Consider the following 20,428-nt stretch of genomic DNA (forward strand, 5'->3'; position numbering starts at 1 on the left):
TTGACCGCTTTACTGTAAGCACACTTTTGTTTCTAATCTGAGGTTAGCGCCTGTTTTTTTGCACCCTACATCTGCTTTACGCCAATCTTGTGGTACTGAGCCTGTGGAAATGGAGTCCTTGAATATTAAATATAATGGTTTTGCCATTACTGAGTTTAAGTCCTTGAGAACTCTTGGATGTATGCCATCTGGGCCAGGTGCCTTATTTACTTTAATTTTTTCAAGTCGCTTATGAACTTCTTCCTCAGTTAACCAATTGTTCATTAATATGGAGGTTGTGGCTTCCTCCTGCGGCACTACTATTGAACTTGATTCTTCCCTGGTAAACACAGAGGCAAAGAATTTGTTTAATACCTCTGCTTTTTCCTTATCTCCAATAATCTGCCTACCCATCTCACACTGAAAGGGTCCTATATTTTCTTTTCTCATTTTTTTGTTATTAAAGTACTTAAAGAACTTTTTAGGGTTGACCTTACTTTCTATTGCAATCCTTTTTTCATTATCCCTTTTTGCTAATTTGATTGCCCTTTTGCAATTTTTGTTACATTCCTTATAATTCTGATACGATGTCTCTGTCCCTTCTGACTTAAAAGAATCTAAACGCCTTCCTCTTCTTGTCCATTTCCTCCCCTACCTGTTTATTTAGCCACATTGGTTTTGACTTATTTCTTTTATACTTATTACCCAAGGGTATACACTGATAAGTGTGCTTTTCTAACAATGTTTTAAAGACTGCCCATTTATCTTCTACATTTTTCCCTGCAAAAACATCATCCCATTGTATTACTACTAGATTAGACTGCTCCCTTGTAACTATTAATTCAAGCTCCCCCATTTTATCTGTCAGGCTTCTTGCATTAGCAAGCATGCATTAAAGTTTTTTTTCAGCCTGTACTATTATCTTATCTGCTCCTTCCTTTCTGCTCCCACTTGGTTGTGTCTTTAGAAGTTTTCTAGTATTATCTCTATTTACTATGGGTATCTCACTGCTTGTCAAACTTGCACTTGCCCTCATTCTACCTCTATACAACCTTCTATCCTCATCTATTCCATTTAGTTCATTATCTGTTTCATTCCCCTCCCCCCTCCATCCTAGTTTAAAATCTCCAACCTTTTTTAGCATTCTCCCCCCTAGCACAGAAGATCCCTCTTCATTGAGGTGCAATCCGTCCCTAGAATATAGATAGCACCTCTCAGAAAAGGAGTCCCAGTGCTCTAAAAACCCAAACCCCTCCTTCCTGCACCACTTTCTCAGCCATGCATTAACCTCCCTGGTTAAATGAACTTTTTTTTATAAATGATTGCATTTCTTTTGGTGTGCTCAGATTCCCTTCTTTTCTACATTCTGTAAATAAATCACAATTTATTTTATCTCTTTGCTTTGCTCAAATCAAAGGATCCGGGGATTAAGGTTTTAAAAGTGCTGGTCTCCCGTAACATTGATAACCTTTCTTTACAAGATTTCATCATCCTAGGCTAATAAATATAATATATAATAAAATAACCAATGTCTCCAACAATACATTTGCACCATTAGAAGTTGATCAATCTATAGATGAAAATCAGGATGAATCAACAGAGATAGAGGCTGGAGGTGGTGCTAGACCTGAAGGATCTCTTCCCCATAACTCCTTTAACAAACCGGTGTCTTTTTTTAGAGAATGTTCATTCACAAGGGCTCCCAAGAAGGGAAAGAAATTACCCATTATGGTAGTGAAAAAAGTCCAATCTAAGAGGGGCAGAGGAGTTAGAGCAGGAAGAACTGTTAAGGGGAAGGAGATTGAATGGTTAGGATTATCTGAACCTAGCATTATCTTCAATCTCTCTTCTTATATTCTCAGTCTATCCCAAACTTCTCTATTAAAAAAGGGTTTATAATTTGCTCCCAACACTAGGTTGAATACATTTGATCTCTTTGTAGATCTCAACAATTTTACACGAAAGCTCACTCGTAAGAGATATTTCCCCATTAAAGAGTCTAAAGTTAATTCCACACCTATATTCACACATTCGCATATCCCTGGTGTCCAACACTGGAAACTTTAATAAACGATTTAAAACTCTATTTAAAACTCCTAATAGTTCACAAATGTTTTTCTCAAGTGGCATCTCTTTATTAATACCTTACCTCAATAAAACAAAACACAGATTAACTTTTGCAATATGTGTACCACATGGGATTTGTATCTCAAAGCTTACAAATCATAGAAAAATAACTTTAAATACTATTTCACTCAAATTAAAATGACTACTTGGACTCAGATCAATGCACCAAATTATGTTATCAGATCTCAATTTTATTTGTGTTACAATGGTTAATCATATTTTTGAAATATTTGGGTACTTTGAATTGTCAATGAAAATTAGATATGTACTACAGTGTGATAGGTATTTAAAAAAAATGCAGTAATTATATACACACACTACTATGTTTTCATAATAATTTAAAGAATGGTCTAAACACAAAATTCCTAGTTTTCAGTGTCCTGTTATAAGGTATAATTTTCTGTGTGACTTCTCTGATGTTTCACAAGATGTAATTTACGGGTATAGCGTTTACCACATTTCAAGCAAACAAATATATTGTTAACTGTGTGAATTATCTGATGACTAAGAAGAGCTGATTTCCTTAAAAAACATTTTCCACATTGAGAACATGCAAATGGTTTCACTCCGGAGTGAATTTTCTTATGCTCAACTAGATGTGACTTAGTACTAAAGAATTTCCCACATTCAGAGCAAGGAAATATTTTCTTTCTTATGTGAATTCTCTGGTGTTTAACAAAAGATGATTTCGAACAGAATTGTTTGCCACATTCACAGCAAACAAACAAACACTCTTTTTTGTGAATTGTTTGATGGTTAACAAGATTTGAATTAATAGTAAAACATTTTTTACATCCAGAGCAGTTATACAGCCTCGCAGTGGTGTGAGTTCTTTGGTGTGTTATATAAGATGATTCATTATTAAAGTTGACACCACATTCACTGCACTTATACTGCTTTACTGACAAATTATTGGGCATTGGATGTGCATTAATATTTCCTTTGCCACACTTCAGAGAAGATACACAGTCTGTCCCTGTATCTTCTTTGAGTGTAGAAATGTGGGAGTCTATGAGATTTTCTTCTTCACATAAGCTTGATTTCTTAGTCATAATTTTCACCGGGGAGTGACATCCGGCGTGACTTTTCCTGCTCATGGATCCATCTGTTTGGAAGAAATACACTGTTAGTAAAGTATTTCATTAATAGGCTAAAAATAAATTTATATTTCTGGTTGAATATTTTAATACCTAGAAATGAAATGTCCTTCATTCCAATAGGTTTGTAAGCTAAAGACGTATTGTGGCAAAAGCTTAAACACCACAGAGCTTAACTAACTTTTTAAATATACAATACTGTAGCTATATCTACGCATTTATTGAAATAGGCTTTGGTACTGTAACTGACTATCTACTCCTTCCTAGAGCACACAGGGTTATGTTACGGTTTAGCAGAAATTATTGTGACTGTTAACATGTGCATTAAGGAGAGAACGCATGCATTGTGTTGCCATTGTTTTCAATGGAAACATGTTCATTCAAAATTGCCCTAGCGTTAAGGCATTGCATCTCATTAACGGATGTAATAAGATCTTCTAAAGTAAATCAGTAGCTGGGCTACAAACATATGGTTTACAAATTACACACTAGTAATGGTTGGAGGACTTAATGAACAACATTTAAAATGCTTTCTTGATAGGAGGTAATTTTCCTTTGCAGTAATGGACTCACATTCACCTCTGCGGATCCCTACTTGATGGTTCTGATAACCCTGGACTGCAAGCAATAATGTGTTTTAATATTTGCCCATTTTTTTATTGTTCCGTATTGTTTGTAGATATTACAGTATGTTAAACTCTGATTTTAACAACTAGTTGTCATACAGAGCCAATTACCTACAGCTTTGTTCCGATAATATTTGAAGGATGATTACAGTATTATTTAGGGACTTAACATTTTCATTTAAGATGTTTTTTTTTTATGCCTAGGTATGCTTATCTGATCTTTTATTTTCACTAGTGGTTTCGATATCGTTTCTAGCACATTGGGGATTCCCTGCGCCTCCACACTGCATTAGGGTTGCAATGATAACGGGAGACGTTCCCGGTTTTTGAGTCACCATGGCAACAGTCAGCTGGCGCACACACATCACGTGATACCTGTTTTCTGATATCACACGTCGTGGCGTCGGCATCCGGATGTAGCTGTGCCAGGTAAATAGATTAGGTATATATAGATGTGGTGTTATATATTGTTTGTGGCCCTCACCTTGATAAAAGCTTGGAAAGTTGGATTTTTGTGGCCTATTAAACACCCTTTGATTCAAGTCTGTTGTGACTGTACTACTCTTTCAACTATGATTTAATACCATGGGACTCTACATGATTTCCTTCTCTAGTACGGCATATTATATGTATTTCACCTTTTTAATGAGTGCTTGCATTATTTTACTCTTTTGCATACTGGTATCCTGTGAATGAAGAGCATCACTCGCAAGTATTCTACTGCTGATTACAATTACTTTTTATAATCTTGGACATATAAGCTTATATTTTTGCCTAATACCTTTGGGACTGCTCTTTTATTTTTCTATCTTTTGTGTAAGGTTATTCTTGTATTCTACAGAGCTTTGTTGTTTGGTTTATGTTTTTTTCCCCATTATTACTGGACTATTGGGGTTATTAGGCATCTATTTTTTCCTGCACCATTATCTATTTTTTTCTTATCTATGGAGAGTCTCTATAATTTATCTCTTGGTCTTAGAGTGCATATACACTGTCTTTAACAGATCAATAAATTAAATTGCATAATTTTAAAGTCCACTTCTGAGGAGGCTTTTGGTCCTGATAGGTTGGTGGACACAACATTCCACACCCTCTCCCTGTTTCCCGCGCTTTCACCCCCCCCCCGGCACAGCTACAGTCAGCGGGGGAGTGGAGCGAGCGCCCAGGACACCCCCCACGGCTCTCAAGCACGCGCCGCGCGCCCCCGCGCTCTCCTCCTCTCATCGTGTCAGCTCCCCCCGGTGCTCCGCTCTCCCCCCGGAGCTCCGCTCAGCTCCCCCCCCGGTGCTTCACTCAGCTCTCCCTCCCGGAGCTCCGCTCAGCTCTCACCCCCGGTGCTCCGCTCACCTCCCCCCCGGTGCTCCGCTCACCTCCCCCCCGGTGCTCCGCTCACCTCCCCCCCGGTGCTCCGACAGGCAGTGGACACGCGGCGCCTAAGATGGCGGCGCCCGGAAGGACCCCCTTCCTCCCTCGCGGAGTAAGATGGCGGCGGACGGAAGGAGAGGTGACGTGTGTGTGTGTGTCACTGTGTGTGTGTGTGGGACACTGTGTGTGTGTGTTACACTATGTGTGTGTGTGTGTTACACTGTGTGTGTGTGTGTTACACTGTGTGTGTGTGTCACTGTGTGTGTGTCAGACACTCTAGGGTGGGGACCGGAGCTACGCATGGAGGGGGGGAGCAGGAGCGGAGAGAGAGGGGGGAGCGGAGAAACATACAGGGGGAGTGGAGAGGAGGGACACGGAAATTGTAAGCAACCCACCCCCCCTCCTGTCCACTGTCCCCCCCCTCCTGTCCACTTTCCCCCCCCTCCTGTCCACTGTCCCCCCCTCCTGTCCACGGTCCCCCCCCCTCGTGTCCACTGTCCCCCCTCCTGTCCACTGTCCCCCCCCTCCTGTCCACTGTCCCCCCCCTCCTGTCCACTGTCCCCCCCTCCTGTCCACTGTCCCCCCCCCTCCTGTCCACTGTCCCCCCCTCCTCCTGTCCACTGTCCCTCCCCCCTCCTGTCCACTGTCCCTCCCCCCTGCCCTCCTCCTGTCCACTGTCCCTCCCCCCTCCTCCTGTCCACTGTCCCTCCCCTCCTCCTGTCCACTGTCCCTCCCCCTCCTGTCCACTGTCCCTCCCCCCCTCCTCTCCTCCCCTCCTCCTGTCCACTGTCCCTCCCCGCCCCCCTTCCCTCCCCTCCCCCCCTCCCCTCCACTGTCCCTCCCCCCCCTCTCCCAGGCAACGCCGGGTCTCTCAGCTAGTAATATAATAAAAATCATATAAGACATGTCAATTGCACAGTTGAAAACATGGAGTTATGTCAATATTGCTGCAAGTACACTGAACTTTTGTATTTCTATATTATAACTCAAAAGCTCTTGGAACAGTAAAAAGGGGAGAATTAAACTGGTTTTTAGATTAGGAAGGCACCCAAGTCAACATCTACATTTAGACCCAGAGGTGTCAATGTCTTTAATGTATGTATCTATGTGGTCTCAAGTTTTGAAATGCTATTGACGGTGTCCCCTCCTCTCCAGTTATATAACAATTTGTCTATTCCAATACATATTATACCAGAAGGATTTTTATCATGATGTTCAGCAAAATGTTTGGGCACATTATGTTGCAGAAAACCTTTTTGAATGTTTGTGATATGCTCGGCAAAACGTAATTTTAATTTTCTTGTGGTTCGTCCCACATACTGTTTTTTGCACGTGCATTGAATTAAATAGACAATATTAATGGAATCGTAACTAATGAGGTGTTCAATCATATAGGTACTTCCCGTATGCATAGAGCTAAAAAAAAAATTGTTTGTTTGGATCCCTGTGGTTCCAACTTACTGTACACATCTTGTATTTAAGACACTTATAAAAACCTTTGGTGTCCAAAAAGGTATTATTATATATTTCTTTTTTGCAAGATGGTTTTAAACAACTGGGAGCTAACTTCTTTTTAAGTGTATCTGCTTTTGTAAATGCCACACGTGGTATTCTCGGAAGATAGGATCCTTTTGGACTAGATCCCATTTTTTCCCCCAGTATGAATTAGAAAATATTCTGACACTGGGACTGAAAAAACTTCTTATTAGTAAGGAAGAATTTGAATTCATATTCATTAAAAAACCTATGCTGAGGCGCATGCGCGAAGGTGAGGTGGATGGAAGTATAAGCCTTGAGCTCCGTCCCCCACCACAATAAAAGCAGTGAAATATCCACAATAAAAATACCGATTGGACCCTGTGACGATAGGCAGGATTTGGCCCGGGATTAAAGGGGTTACAACCCCATTTGGCCACCCTCTACTCTCATCAGGGAAGCAAGGGGTTAACTGGACTGAGGTCCAGTAAGGTGTTTTGCCTTGCTTCCATATCCAAATGTTTATTCCCCTGTGTAAATGTATCATGTTATGCCAGTGTTTGCATCACCTACATGCTGAGATCTATCCGGGAGGGCAAGGGTTAATATTTCTTTAGTGATTATAGCCCTTTGTGTAATTTTACCGCCTTTTCAGGCACCATTTTGCAGAGTCCCATAGGCCGCCATTAGAGCTCAATGCATTTCAATGGCGGATCTTGCCGTTTTGGACCTGTTTCCCGTGAAGACCAGCAGGTGGCGTCCGAGAGGAGGAGCGGCGGTTTCCCATTGTAAGTCAATGGGCTCATTGACTTCAATAGAGATTCCTCGACGGCGTTTTCCAGGAACGAGTTGGCTGCCGTCCAAACCGCAAAACCGCAAAGCGGATACAATGTCCTTTAAAAGAGTTAAATCACTTTAGTCCACAGGAAGAGAGGAGTCTCATCTTAGGGGTATAGGTAAAATAGCCGGTCTGACGCAGTGGGGTCATGGGGGGGTGATGGGTTTCGGGGACACCACGAGTTCATGGGGAACGGGTCCAAGTTGGGTTCATGTTTGACTCACGTAGGTTTGCTCAATCCAAATGATTGAAGTTAATATAGAAAGTTAATGTTGAATGTTTTTTCTGTTCTACTCTAGGGTTACGGCATTCGGCTGGCGGCGTGTTGGGGTGTTTGGGGACACCCTCGTGGAGGTCCCACAACGTTTGACCGCTCCCTGACCGCGATATGGGCCCCCACTCCGCATGATAGCCAGAGACGGGGCGAGCGAGGATACGTAAGCCCCCAACGCAGACAATAACAAGAGGCACTGGCGATGGGAGTGGGGGGACGTCGGTTTGAGGGGGCCCCCGAGCGCCGGGATGCGTCCGTGGAGCCGAAGCTGATTTAAGCTAAGTTTGTAGTTACGTACATTTTCATTCAGTAACAATAAAGACTGATATGTTGTGCCGCAACACATTTACAAGGTACATTGCCGGTGCGAGACACCTTTGGTCTTCGCCGGCGCCTCAAGAAGTATCTCATTTAGATAGTCCATGAGAGCCAATTAGCCCTACAGAGGACAGGCCCACAAAGGCTGGAACACCCGGTATATGGGTGCCAGCTGGCTGTCCGTCAAGTAGGGTGCGAGAGCCGACTCTGGATCAGCCCCATAAGGTTGCCCTGTATGCAGACGATATACTGATGCTGATCTCAAAGCCTCTAACCTCCCTGCCGAACCTATTTGACCTGTTAGATAAATGTAATAGAATATCAGGATTCAAAATAAATCAAATCAAATCCGAGGCTTTGAATGTTAGCCTCCCAAAAGAAACTGAAAAACTACTGAGTCTGAACTTTAATTTTAATTGGCAACCGAAACACATTAAATATCTAGGAGTCCACATTACTAAAGATTACAAGGGCATCTATGACGCTAATTATCCCAAGCTAATTAAGACACTGAAAGCAGACTTAAAAAAATGGATGCCCTATAAGATCTCCTGGAGAGGTAGGATTCATAGCGTAAAGATGAATCTCCTCCCCCGTATCCTATACCTGTTTCAGACTCTACCGGTGCCACTTAGACTGAAGGACATACTCTCACTTCAGTCTGATATCTCCGAGTTTGTTTGGGGAGGGAAAAAACCGAGAGTAAATATGACAATTATGAAAAAAACCACACGGACAGGAGGCCTAGCGGTACCTTGCGTGGTCTCTTATTATAAAGCGATTGTGTCAACTCACACAATGGCAGACCAACCCTGCACTGAAAAGGTGGGTGGATCTGGAAAAGAGGGCTTGTGCCCCACTAGAGATAGATAATTTGCTATGGTTACCCAAAACAGCTGTTAAGTGGGCTGAACGGCCGCTCTCTTCGGTGGCCAATTCATTGTCGGTTTGGGAGTCCGCGAAGCATAAACATGCCTTGACCTCAAGATGCTCCATGATGTCCCCTTTGTGGGGCAACCCTGACTTTGCACCGGGCCTAGCAGCAAATGCCGCAGGGCAATGGAAAATAAACGGATATCTTAGGCTAAGAGATCTGGAGGGTATACCGAACAGGGTTAAATCATTCGAACAAATCCGATCTGAAAAAAATGTCCCACATTCTGAATTCTTCTTTTACCTCCGGTCAGAGCGTTCTTCGCCAAAAATTCTCCCTTCCCACCCCTAACCACATTTGAAAAGCTCTGTCTGAGGAAAACAGACACACGGGGACTTACATCGCAGATTTATAGAGAAGTGGTCGGTTCTGGGAGCTCACAGCAACGACAAAAACTGGCGTAGCAAGTAAGATGGGAAACAGATTTGGGGGAGGAATTGGAGGAGGACGACTGGACGGCTATCTTAGAGGCTACCGCTAAGAGCTCCATATGCACTACTTTGAAGGAGAATGCATATAAAGTACTGATGAGGTGGTACCTCACCCCACTAAAATTATCAAGGTTTGTCACAGGATACTCCCCGCTGTGTCCCAAACAGTGTGGAGAATCGGCAGACCTGTTGCACATGCTGTGGTCTTGCCCTCGGATCTCACACCTGTGGGAAGAAATTGACATTGGATCCAGAGGATTTTTGACCTCACAATTCCCCCTGATCCATGCCTGTTCCTTTTGAACAGACCATGGAAGTGTCTATCAAAATCAGGCAATAAACTAGTTGCACATTTTGCAACAGCAACGAGGTGCGAGATCGCAGCTATGTGGAAACAACCAGAGATCCCAACTATCCCTAAGATTCGGAATCGATTATGGTACATATGCCAGATGGAAAAGTTGACGAGTCTGGTCAATGACACTGGTAACAAATATCTAAAAGTCTGGACGCCTTGGCTGGACCAGACCGACATCCCGGGGGTTGAGGTAGCCACGATTTGGCAATGATAATCCCAAATGCATTCTCGTTCAAAGAGAGCGGACCGGACTACGAGACCTAGATGAAGGTACGCCTTGCGAACATTGTGGGCGGCCCAAGAGGTCTACAAATAAAATGTGCACAGCTGATTAGTCAGCCACTTCCAGGAAAAAAGCAGAGTAGAGGGCCCGCACACACCCCCCTCCCCCTCCCCTCCCGAATTTTAATTTCTTTGTCCCCTTAGGTTTAAAATGCCTAAAAATAACAGCTGGTATCAGGGATATTATGGTTATATGTGAGCACTAGATGCACCAGTGGGAAAGTCTAACAGCATCGTTAAAGACTGTAATACTGTGAATGTTAATGTTGTATGTATTGCGATGCTATTTATACTGAAAACTTCCAATAAACTTGAAGTTATAAAAAAAAATATATATATATATATATAAATAACAGATCATGGGAATAAGTGCTTCAGACATAAAAGTAACATTAAGGAAGAGGAGTCCCTGCTCCGAGGAGCTTACAGTCCAATTGGTAGGTAGGGAGAACGTACAGAGACAGTAGGAGGGAGTTCTGGTAAGTGCGTCTGCAGGGGGCTAAGCTTTATATCATGTGTCCAGTATTATCCACAGTGCTATTCATATGCTTCTTTAAGCAAGTGTGTCTTAAGGTGGGTCTTAAAGGTGGATAGAGTGGGTGCTAGTCGGGTATTGAGGGGAAGGGCATTCCAGAGGTGCGGGGCAGTCAGTGAAAATGGTTTAAGGCGGGAGAGGGCTTTAGATACAAAGGGGGTAGAAAGAAGACAACCTTGAGAAGAACGCAAGAGTCGGGATGGTGTACAGTATAACGAGAAATTAGGGCTGAGATGTAAGGCGGGGCAGCAGAGTGTAAACCTTTAAAAGTGAGGAGGAGAATCGAGTGTGAGATGTGGGATTTGATCGGAAGCCAGGAGAGGGATTTCAGGAGGTGAGACGCAGAGACAGATTTAGGAAAGAGCAGAGCAATTCTTGCAGCAGCGTTTATGATAGATTGTAGGGGAGACAGGTGAGAGGCAGGAAGGCCGGACAGCAGGAGGTTACAGTAATCAAGACGGGAGAGAATGAGGGCCTGAGTCAGAGTTTAAGCAGTCGAGCAACAGAGGAATGGGTGTATCTTAGTGATATTGCGGAGGAAAAAAGTGGTAGGTTTTAGAAACATTTTGAATGTGAGAGGAGAATGTGAGAGAGGAGTCCAGTGTGACCCCTAAGCAGCGTGCTTGGGCTACTGGGTGAATGATCGTAGTTCCAACAGTAATGTGGAAGGAGGTAGTAGGGCCAGATTTGGGAGGAAGTATGAGGAGTTTGTTTTTTTGCCATGTTAAGTTTAAGGCGACGGAGGGCCATCCAGGATGATATAGCAGAGAGACATTCAGAAACTTTGGTTTGTACAGCAGGTGTAAGGTCGGGTGTTGAAAAGTAAATTTGTGTGTCGTCAACGTAGAGGTGGTATTTAAACCCAAGAGATGTTATTAGGTCAGCTAGAGAGAGTGTGTACAGAGAAAAGAGAAGAGGTGCCAGGACAGAGCACAGAGAAATCAATAGAGGAGGTGGTGGTGTTAGCAGAAGAGACACTGAAAGTATGATGGGAGTTGTGGCAGGACGGCCTGTAGCCGAGGTCAGGGAACAGTCCACGCGTATAGTTTCAGGATAATGAAAACGTTCAGTGGCTTTATTTCTTACCAGCATACATAACATGCGGGTGCACTGTCCCTTTAAACAAAACAAATCCTGCTCCACATTGGGAGGACTGACTAACACACCAGGCCTATCTAGCAGGCTAGAAGTGTAGAAAATAGCTGAAGCGCTCAAATGCAGGTGTACTGAACAAAAATAAGCCAAACCACTAAACCAGGGTACTAATAATTAACATAGTACTTAATGTGTAATGTTATGGGTACTATCCTCCTGAAGACAGGTGGTAGATGGTACAAGCCCACTCACCCTCAGTCTCATCGGCAGGTTCCCTTGAAAATAAGCAATACACACATCCTGGTAGTAGGTAGGCAGGCTGTGCAGCTACATATATGCAATACAGGAAAAGGGAGACCAAAAAGCGCACCTTCCTGCTCCGTTTGTGCTGGTGCGCTTTTTGGTCTCCCTTTTCCTATCTAGCAGGCTGGCTGGCTAAACCATAACCAAACCATAAGTGTACTTTAAGCAGTCAGGAAAACAAAAGAACAATCCTTATTTTGGTTGAAGTAGTGACTTTGGTGAAATCCCTCTGGCTAACAGGCAGAGTTGTAGTTCCTGACCAGGTTGTCAGGGTCTGTAGCAGAGTTGAGAGAAGAGAGGGAGAAGCGTAAAGTGGACTCAAAGTCAGGTAGGTGAAGAGAGCGCAGGTTTCTGCAGAACCGGGGGGGTAGATGGAGTTGGAGAAGGGGAGAAGCGAGATAGAGAGAATGAGATGAGGTGATGGTCAGAGAGAGGAAAGGGGGAAATGGAGAAATCAGAGAGAGAGAAGTTTTTAGTGAAAACCAGGTCGAGGTAGTGGCCATCTTTGTGGGTGCTGGCTGCAGTCCACTGTTTAAGGCCAAAAGAAGAGGTTAGAGAGAGAAAGCGGGAAGCTTTTAAGTTGATGAACCAAACAATTACTGTACTACAGGAGGTAAATGTGTCCTTAGTCAGAAGATGTTTGCACATCGTGCATCTAGAGTGACCCCTCTGACAGGTTCCCCTGGGTTCCCAAAGGAGGGGCTGTGGGTAGATGGGCAGCGAGGGTGGAGAGTCAGGAGTATAGCAGAGCAGCTACAGGTGGGCACAGGGCCAGAGCAGGTAGGGTCCCTACAGGATAGTGACATAGCTCTTTCCCAGACTTGGTTGACAGGAAAGCGACAGTCTGTGCTTGATAGCTGGTCTCTCGCTGGTATAGAGACATGCCAGTCTCTGGGCAGTGTGCAGCCTGGTCTACAACGGGGCCCCTTCACCATGGACTTGGTTCACCAGGCACTGGGTGGGGGGCAGAGGGAGGCAAGGGAGAATGCCCGGCAGCCACGGTGGAGCCCTGCTCCACAGGATCTGGACTTTACAATCCACTGTGGCCAAGGGGAATGTACTGGACAATGCCGGAGGACAATTTTGCCAGGCCAATCGCTCAGGACTTATTGAGTGCTTCATGTGCCTGGGGGAGGCAACTGGGGCACCAGGCACCCATTGAGCAGGGGAGGTGTGACGATGGGGAGGATTTGGCCCGGGATTAAAGGGGTTACACCCCAATTGGCCACCCTCTAACCTCACCAGGGAGACAAGGGGTTAACTGGACTAAGGCCCAGAAATGTGATTTAACCCTTGTCATAACCTGAAAATGTATATTCCACTGTTCCCGTTTTATTGTTATATCAGTGTCTGCATCACACACACTAGGATCCATCCGGGAGCACAAGGGTTAATAGTTGTTTAGTGATTATAGCCCTTTGTGTAATTTTCCCGCCTTTTCAGGCACCATTTTGCAGGCTCCCATAGGCCGCCATTGAGCTCCATGTGTTTCAATGGTGAATCTTGCTGTTTGGGTCCTGTTTCCTGAGAAGACCAGCAGATGGCGTCCAAGAGGAGGAGCGGCGGTTTCCCATTGTAAGTCAATGGGCTCATTGACTTCAATGGAAATCCTCGAAGGAGCTTTCCAGGAACGAGTTGGCTGCCGTCCAAACCGCTTAACCGCAAAGCGGATACATTTTCAATAGGAGAGCTTTGATCACTGATTAGCCAAGTTCAACGACAAGTGGCGTGGGAATAAACAGTTCTAGAGCACCTAGAAATAAAATTCTTTCTGCCCCATGTTCCTAGACCTCCCCCCACTCGACCACAACCGCGTCCCCGTATCCTGGACCCACGATAAGGGTCGAACCGAGAAAAGCGGGTCGCGCCATAGGTTCCAATGGCGGCGGCAGAGACAGCTCAAGAAAACGGCTAAGTGTCAAAAGCTGAAAATTGGTAATCCATAGCTCCGGTACCGGAGGGCCCAGAGGATCAGTGTTTGGGGTATCTGTAGCCACTGCTCCGGCATCGCTGCAGAACCATCATTGACCCTCTTGGACCAACCCGACGGAGTATGGACCCCCTTGAAAGTTCGGGACTTTTCCCATAGACTCCAATGGCGGCCAAACCCCATTGACCGGCTATGGCGGAAAACCCCCATTGACTTCAACGGCGGCGTCGCCCTGTTGAAAGTCTATGGCGGCGGATTCCCATAGCCACCAACGGCGGCGGTTTGCCATTGAAAGTCTATGGCGGCGAAGCCCGTTGTTTTCAATGGGGATTTAGTGAAAAAACGTGATTTAATTTACAGCGGAGATTTTTGTATTAAAATGTGAAACGGTTTTAAGTGTATTTGGGAAGTTTGGACCTGCTGGACCCAACAGAACCGGATATTTTAATATGTTTATGTTTTATCTTTCATACTGTGTTCCAAGGTATGGGTTAAACCCAGAGGAAATTCCTTTGCATACCAGGGTAGCATATGGCCAGAAAGGCGACCCAATGTCTAGGACTTATGTATGGTACAAAGGATTTTGTCACCTCCACTGTTTACATGAGGGCGGAGATTACTCAAACCAGAGCAGTCTTCAAGTGTTCCAGTTCACACCTCACAACAAAGAATTTCCTGCTAGGAATCCAATCTGGTAGACTAGCTGGCATTCCTGCTGCAGAGGAGGGGTTACAGAAATGAGACCCCAGAGCTCTACTGCCATGTACCAGCTAGCAGGGGGGCATGTATCAAATTGTGTTCCCACGTTAATGAGTGGCTAGAGTTAATTGAAGACCAATCCACTGTACTTAGTGTTAAGGATAGGGCACAAAAGGTTTATAAACTGTTGTCCACCCTTTATCCTTTGTCTGTTCTATACCATCTTGATTGCTGAGAGAAACGCTATGCAATGTCTTCATGCCAGAGGTCTTTTATGTCTTTGGTGTCTTGATGACTATGAAGAGCGCTGTATGAACTGCCAGTCCAGATATGACTGCTTCATCATTTCCATTTTAAGTAAGTGTCTATATTTTGCCTGTTATTTGTATATCTGATGTGTTCACCTTTATCAAGGAATAAATTATATTTTATCATATCTAAGTCTCGTCCCAGTTCAGACCCAGTTATAAATATATATTATCTTTTATATATATTTGTGTGTAAATTACAGCCTGTCTTAAAGTCATGTGACACCCACGTTTCCAGTCTCTCCAAGTCCTTCTGAAGAGAAATTACATCCTGCTCTGATTCTATTACCTTACACAATTTAGTATCATCAGCAAAGATGGAGACTTTGCTCTCGTACCCAACCTCAAGGTTATTAATAAACAAGTTAAAAGCAGGGGTCCCAGTACCGATCCTTGAGGTACTCCACTCACGACTTTAGCCCAACCTGAAAAAGTTCCATTTATGACAACCCTCTGTTGTCTGTCCTTTAACCAGTTTTCAATCCAGGTGCATATATTATTACTGAGTCCAATTTTCTTTATTTTGTACACCAACCTCTTGTGTGAAACCGTATCAAAAGCCTTTGCAAAATCTAAGTAGACCACATCAACTCCATTACCCTGGTCTAAATTCCTACTTACCTCCTCAAAGAAACAAATAAGGTTAGTTTGGCAAGATCTATCCTTCATAAATCCATGCTGACTATTACTAATAATTTTGTTTTCCATTAGGTATTCCTGAATATTATCCCGTATTAAACCTTCAAGTAGTTTCCCTACTATTGAAGTCAGGCTTACAGGTCTGTAATTCCCCGGGTGTGATCTAGCTCCCTTTTTAAATATAGGCACCACATCTGCTTTACGCCAATCTTGTGGTACTGAGCCTGTGGAAATGGAGTCCTTGAATATTAAATATAATGGTTTTGCCATTACTGAGTTTAAGTCCTTGAGAACTCTTGGATGTATGCCATCGGGGCCAGGTGCCTTATTTACTTTAATTTTTTCAAGTCGCTTATGAACTTCTTCCTCAGTTAACCAATTGTTCATTAATATGGAGGTTGTGGCTTCCTCCTGCGGGACTACTATTGAACTTGATTCTTCCCTGGTAAACACAGAGGCAAAGAATTTGTTTAATACCTCTGCTTTTTCCTTATCTCCAATAATCTGCCTACCCATCTCACACTGAAAGGGTCCTATATTTTCTTTTCTCATTTTTTTGTTATTAAAGTACTTAAAAAACTTTTTAGGGTTGACCTTACTTTCTATTGCAATCCTTTTTTCATTAACCCTTTTTGCTAATTTGATTGCCCTTTTGCAATTTTTGTTACATTCCTTATAATTCTGATACGATGTCTCTGTCCCTTCTGACTTAAAAGAATCTAAACGCCTTCCTCTTCTTGTCCATTTCCTCCCCTACCTGTTTATTTAGCCACATTGGTTTTGACTTATTTCTTTTATACTTATTACCCAAGGGCATACACTGATAAGTGTGCTTTTCTAACAATGTTTTAAAGACTGCCCATTTATCTTCCACATTTTTCCCTGCAAAAAAATCATCCCATTGTATTACTACTAGATTAGACCTCAGTTTATTAAAATCTGCCTTTCTAAAGTTTAAAGTCTTTGTTGAACCCAAGTAATCTGTTTTTTGATCATTTATTTCAAATGAGACCATGTTATGATCACTGTTACCTAAATGTTCCAGGACTTGAATATTTGTTATTACTTCTACATTGTTTGATATGACCAAATCCAGAACTGCCCCTCTCCTGGTTGGTTCCTCAATAATTTGGGTCATATAATTGTCTTTAAGCACCCCCAAAAACCTGTTCCCTTTTGTTGTAACGCTAATCTCATTGCCCCAGTCTATGTCTGGATAATTAAAATCCCCCATTATGCAAACATGACCCAGTTTTGATGCCTTCTCCATTTGCAAAACTATTTTAACTTCCTCAATCTCACAGATATTTGGTGGTTTAAAGCATATTCCCACAAATTGTCAATGTGATCTAACCAATTCTCACTAATCCCATCATCATGACAAAAAGAAAGTGGTGAATCCTCTTGTAAGGCAGATTCACCCATAAGGTCCTCCAGAACCCTTAGGCAACTAAAATCTCCCTCACTCAGTTCACAGGGTGTATTATCAATTTCTTTCGCCGATCTTCTAGAAAAATAAAGTTTAAGCATAAGCTTCCGTATGAAGCTATTAAGATCGACGAAAAGATCAAATGCTCTCGGTTTGGAGCTTGGGGCAAGTGTAGTCCCTTATTCAAAAGTGTAGTTTGATTAACTGTGAGTATATGTGAGGAGAGGTTAAAGATACCGCTGGGCTCTGGAATATTTATTCCTGATCTGTTCTTCTTTTCCTGTACTTGCCTCCCTGCTCGTGTTCCTCTTGTCCTCTTTTTTGTCCCTTGGATGTATTTGATGTCAGATGATGATTTTCCCATAATGGGAACGGTTTCTCCATCCTTGCAGTGGGGCCTCCTCGACATTTCTCTAAAAAAAGAGACAAGATTTCTGAGAGACATATTGTTTTGGTGCATCTATGATTTTGGACCTTGCCCCTTGATTTCCACTACAACCTGCTGCATTAACCCCTATTTGATTATTGGGCCTTGTAAGGGGATTATTATCAGCAAGTTTTTCAAATTTATTACTAGTGTGAAATTTGTCCAAATTTTCAATTGATGCATCAATCGGTTCTTTAGGTTTTCCAAAAACTTCACCCATAGAGTCAACCCTAGAATATTTCCTATTGGAGTGGTTTCTATAAAAATGTTTTATTGTAACAGTAATTTTTGGAGTCATTGGTACGTTTCCAATTCATTACCTTACCACTCTCATAGTCCTCATTGTCCCTGGTTAGTTTGTTGGTCTTCCTTTCCATAATTTATCTTACATATGTTTCTATTTGTGTATTACAAACAGCTTTGAGTTTGATCAACTCAGGATTCTCTGAGAAAGTACGGAGCTCATTCTGGGTTGTATCAATAATAGTTTCCAACATTTTTATTTTATCATCTCTATAATGCACTAAAATCTTCATTAAAGATAAAGAACAAAGTTCTAAAGTGTCATTCCAATTTTTAAGAAAAATCTCATCCATATCAAATGATGTTTTAAAAAAAAAAAATCCTTAACCCTCTCGGGATAATTTTCTCATCAATGTAATGTTGGAGGGACAATCTGTCCCACCAGTGGCGCATCTCTTCCTTGAGACATTTTTCAAGTTTAAAAAGTTTACCCTTCATATCAGGATCATTTGGTAACATAACAGGGTTGGTTTTTTCCATAAACTAATTTCTCCTATTAAAGCTGCAGTTCAGTCTTTTTTTTTTAATTTATTTTTTTACTTCAATAGTTTGATGTGTGCAATCTCTAATTACCTAAAGAATTGTATAGCTGCAGGTCAATTCGTTCTCCATGTATTTATAGGCGAAATTTGGTGACATAATTAGTGAAGGGATCTGTTTTTCTTCTGCTTCTTTCTCTCAGTGGAAGCTAATGAATATTCATGAGCACTCCTGCACTGACATGTGCTAGAGGGAGGGCAGGGCTGACAAAGGGGTGTGCCACGGCTTGTGACAGGACATGAAGGGGCAGTGCCTTAGCAAATGGCTGTTAAAATAGAATACAAGAAAATTGGTCTTTCAAAGTTGTTTTTTTAAAAACAGAAAATGCTAAAAGTATTTTTTCTTACTACAGAACTGATTTATTAAAAAAAAACACATGCAGGATATTGACTGAACTGCAGCTTTAAATCTCTCTGTCTTGGATTGCATCATGTTGGCTAACTTAACTAATAAGCTGCTACAAGGCTAAATTAAATACAAAAAACACACACTAAGAGTAGCGCTACTTAGTTAAGTAAAACATTGATTAAACTAAATTGGTTTACTTGTGAAAATATAAATATTAATAAGTGATATAACTAACAAATCTAATCATGAAATAAATCTATAAATAATATAAAGAATTAATTAAACCAAACAAGTGTTACTGTGAAAAAAGACAGTACACATTAGTACACATAGTGTGAGTATTTTTTTATTTTTCAACTTGGCTGTTCACTGTTTTTTGGTGTTCATTAAAAAGGGGAGGTTCTTTTGCAGTTCTTTGACTCTGACCGGCCGGTCATTGGTTACCTTGGTAACTTTTGTACTCAGAGTGACCTGTATTAGAAGTATTATCTCCTGCATTTTTTTTGTGTCCTTGTACTGCTGTCTATATTTTTGGATCCATTTTCATTGTTATTTTCTACTAGCTGATATACCTGGCGTTGCCCGGGATTTAATTTTCCCGCTCCCCCTCTTCACAGCACTCCAGTCCCCCACCTGCACATGAATGCACTCCCCCCCGTTCACAGCTCCATTCCCCCTTCCCGTTAACAGTTCTGGTCCCCCCCTCCTGTTCCCAGCTGCGGCCCCCCTTCACATCTCCTTCCCCCCACCTCCATAGCTGGGTACCCCACCCCCATTCACACCTCCAGTCCCCCCCCTTAACCGCTCCATCCCCTCCCCCCCGTTCACAGATGCGGTCCCCTGCCGGTCAAAGCTCCGTTCCCGCCTTCACAGCTTCGATATTTCCCCCCCCATCACAGCTCCGTTCACCCCGTTAACAACTCTGTGCCCCCCCCCACGGTTCACAGCGGGTTGGTGTGCGGGTCACTGTTGGTGCAGGCGATGAGGGTTGGTGGGCAGCGGCTCAGTGGGGGTGCGGGCGGGTTGTTCATTGGCGTTGTCTCACTGGGGGGGCAGGCGGGAGGTTTTGTTGGCGCCGGCTCAGGGGGGGTGCGGGCAGGAGGGTGTGGCGGAGGTTTTGTTGGCGCCGGCTCAGGGGGGGTGCGGGCGGGAGGGTGTGGCGGCAGCTGAGTGCGAGTGCAGGCGGCTGTTTGCGGGGGCGGGTTGGTCGGCGGTGGGTGAGGGGGTGGGCTGGTTGGTTGGCGACAGGTGACTTACTGTGGGGCGGGCTGGTTGTTAGTTGGCGGCTGTCCGTTGCGGTTGCGTGGCGTCTGGCTCCCACCCCAGCTCCGAACGTGCATGACATCACCTTGCCTTGCACTCAGAGACCGCGAGAGCCAAGCCCCGCCCCGTAGTCAGCCAATGGGAGAGCTTGACAGCCAATGAGAGCGCGCACAAACCCGCAGACAAACAGATTGAGTTATATATATAGATAGATAGGAGACTTAGCGGTTTGGTCTGTTTTCATGTTTGTTATTTTGGTTTTCTTTGTTGTGTTTGATGTAGACTCACAATAAATTAGTACTTTGGTTATTACTTCACATCATTCATGTTTAGTTCCCTATACTGCTGCGGCCAAGTTTATTCGAGCATTTGCCCGTTCTTGGCCGCAGCAGTAGCCTGGCGCGCGCCCGAGGGTGACGGGCGCGCGCCGAAGCAGCGGAAGAGCGCCCTCCGATCGGGGCGCTCTCCCTACCGCTGCCGGGTCCGCCGGGTCCCCCGGAACCC

General features: G+C 43.5%; 1 protein-coding gene across 4 annotated transcripts in view; it reads right to left on the minus strand.

Annotated features, from left to right (window-relative positions):
• Nucleotides 1-2,102: 2,102 nt before the first annotated feature.
• The window catches only part of LOC142471283 (gastrula zinc finger protein XlCGF66.1-like), a 76,311-nt gene continuing 57,985 nt past the window's right edge, over nucleotides 2,103-20,428 (minus strand). For 2 of the 4 annotated variants that reach the window (XM_075578112.1, XM_075578113.1), the window contains exons 5-6: nucleotides 17,334-17,456; nucleotides 2,105-3,211 (exon numbers count right to left, since the gene is read on the minus strand). In XM_075578112.1, the coding sequence (XP_075434227.1) occupies nucleotides 2,490-3,211; nucleotides 17,334-17,456 (845 nt within the window). In that variant the 3' untranslated portion in view covers nucleotides 2,105-2,489. Of the gene's footprint in view, nucleotides 3,212-17,333; nucleotides 17,457-20,428 lie in introns of all 4 variants that reach the window. The other 2 variants (XM_075578114.1, XM_075578115.1) reach the window with 2 other exon arrangements.

Source organism: Ascaphus truei, chromosome 20 (assembly GCF_040206685.1).
Source record: "Ascaphus truei isolate aAscTru1 chromosome 20, aAscTru1.hap1, whole genome shotgun sequence".
Classification (NCBI taxonomy): Eukaryota; Metazoa; Chordata; class Amphibia; order Anura; family Ascaphidae; genus Ascaphus; species Ascaphus truei.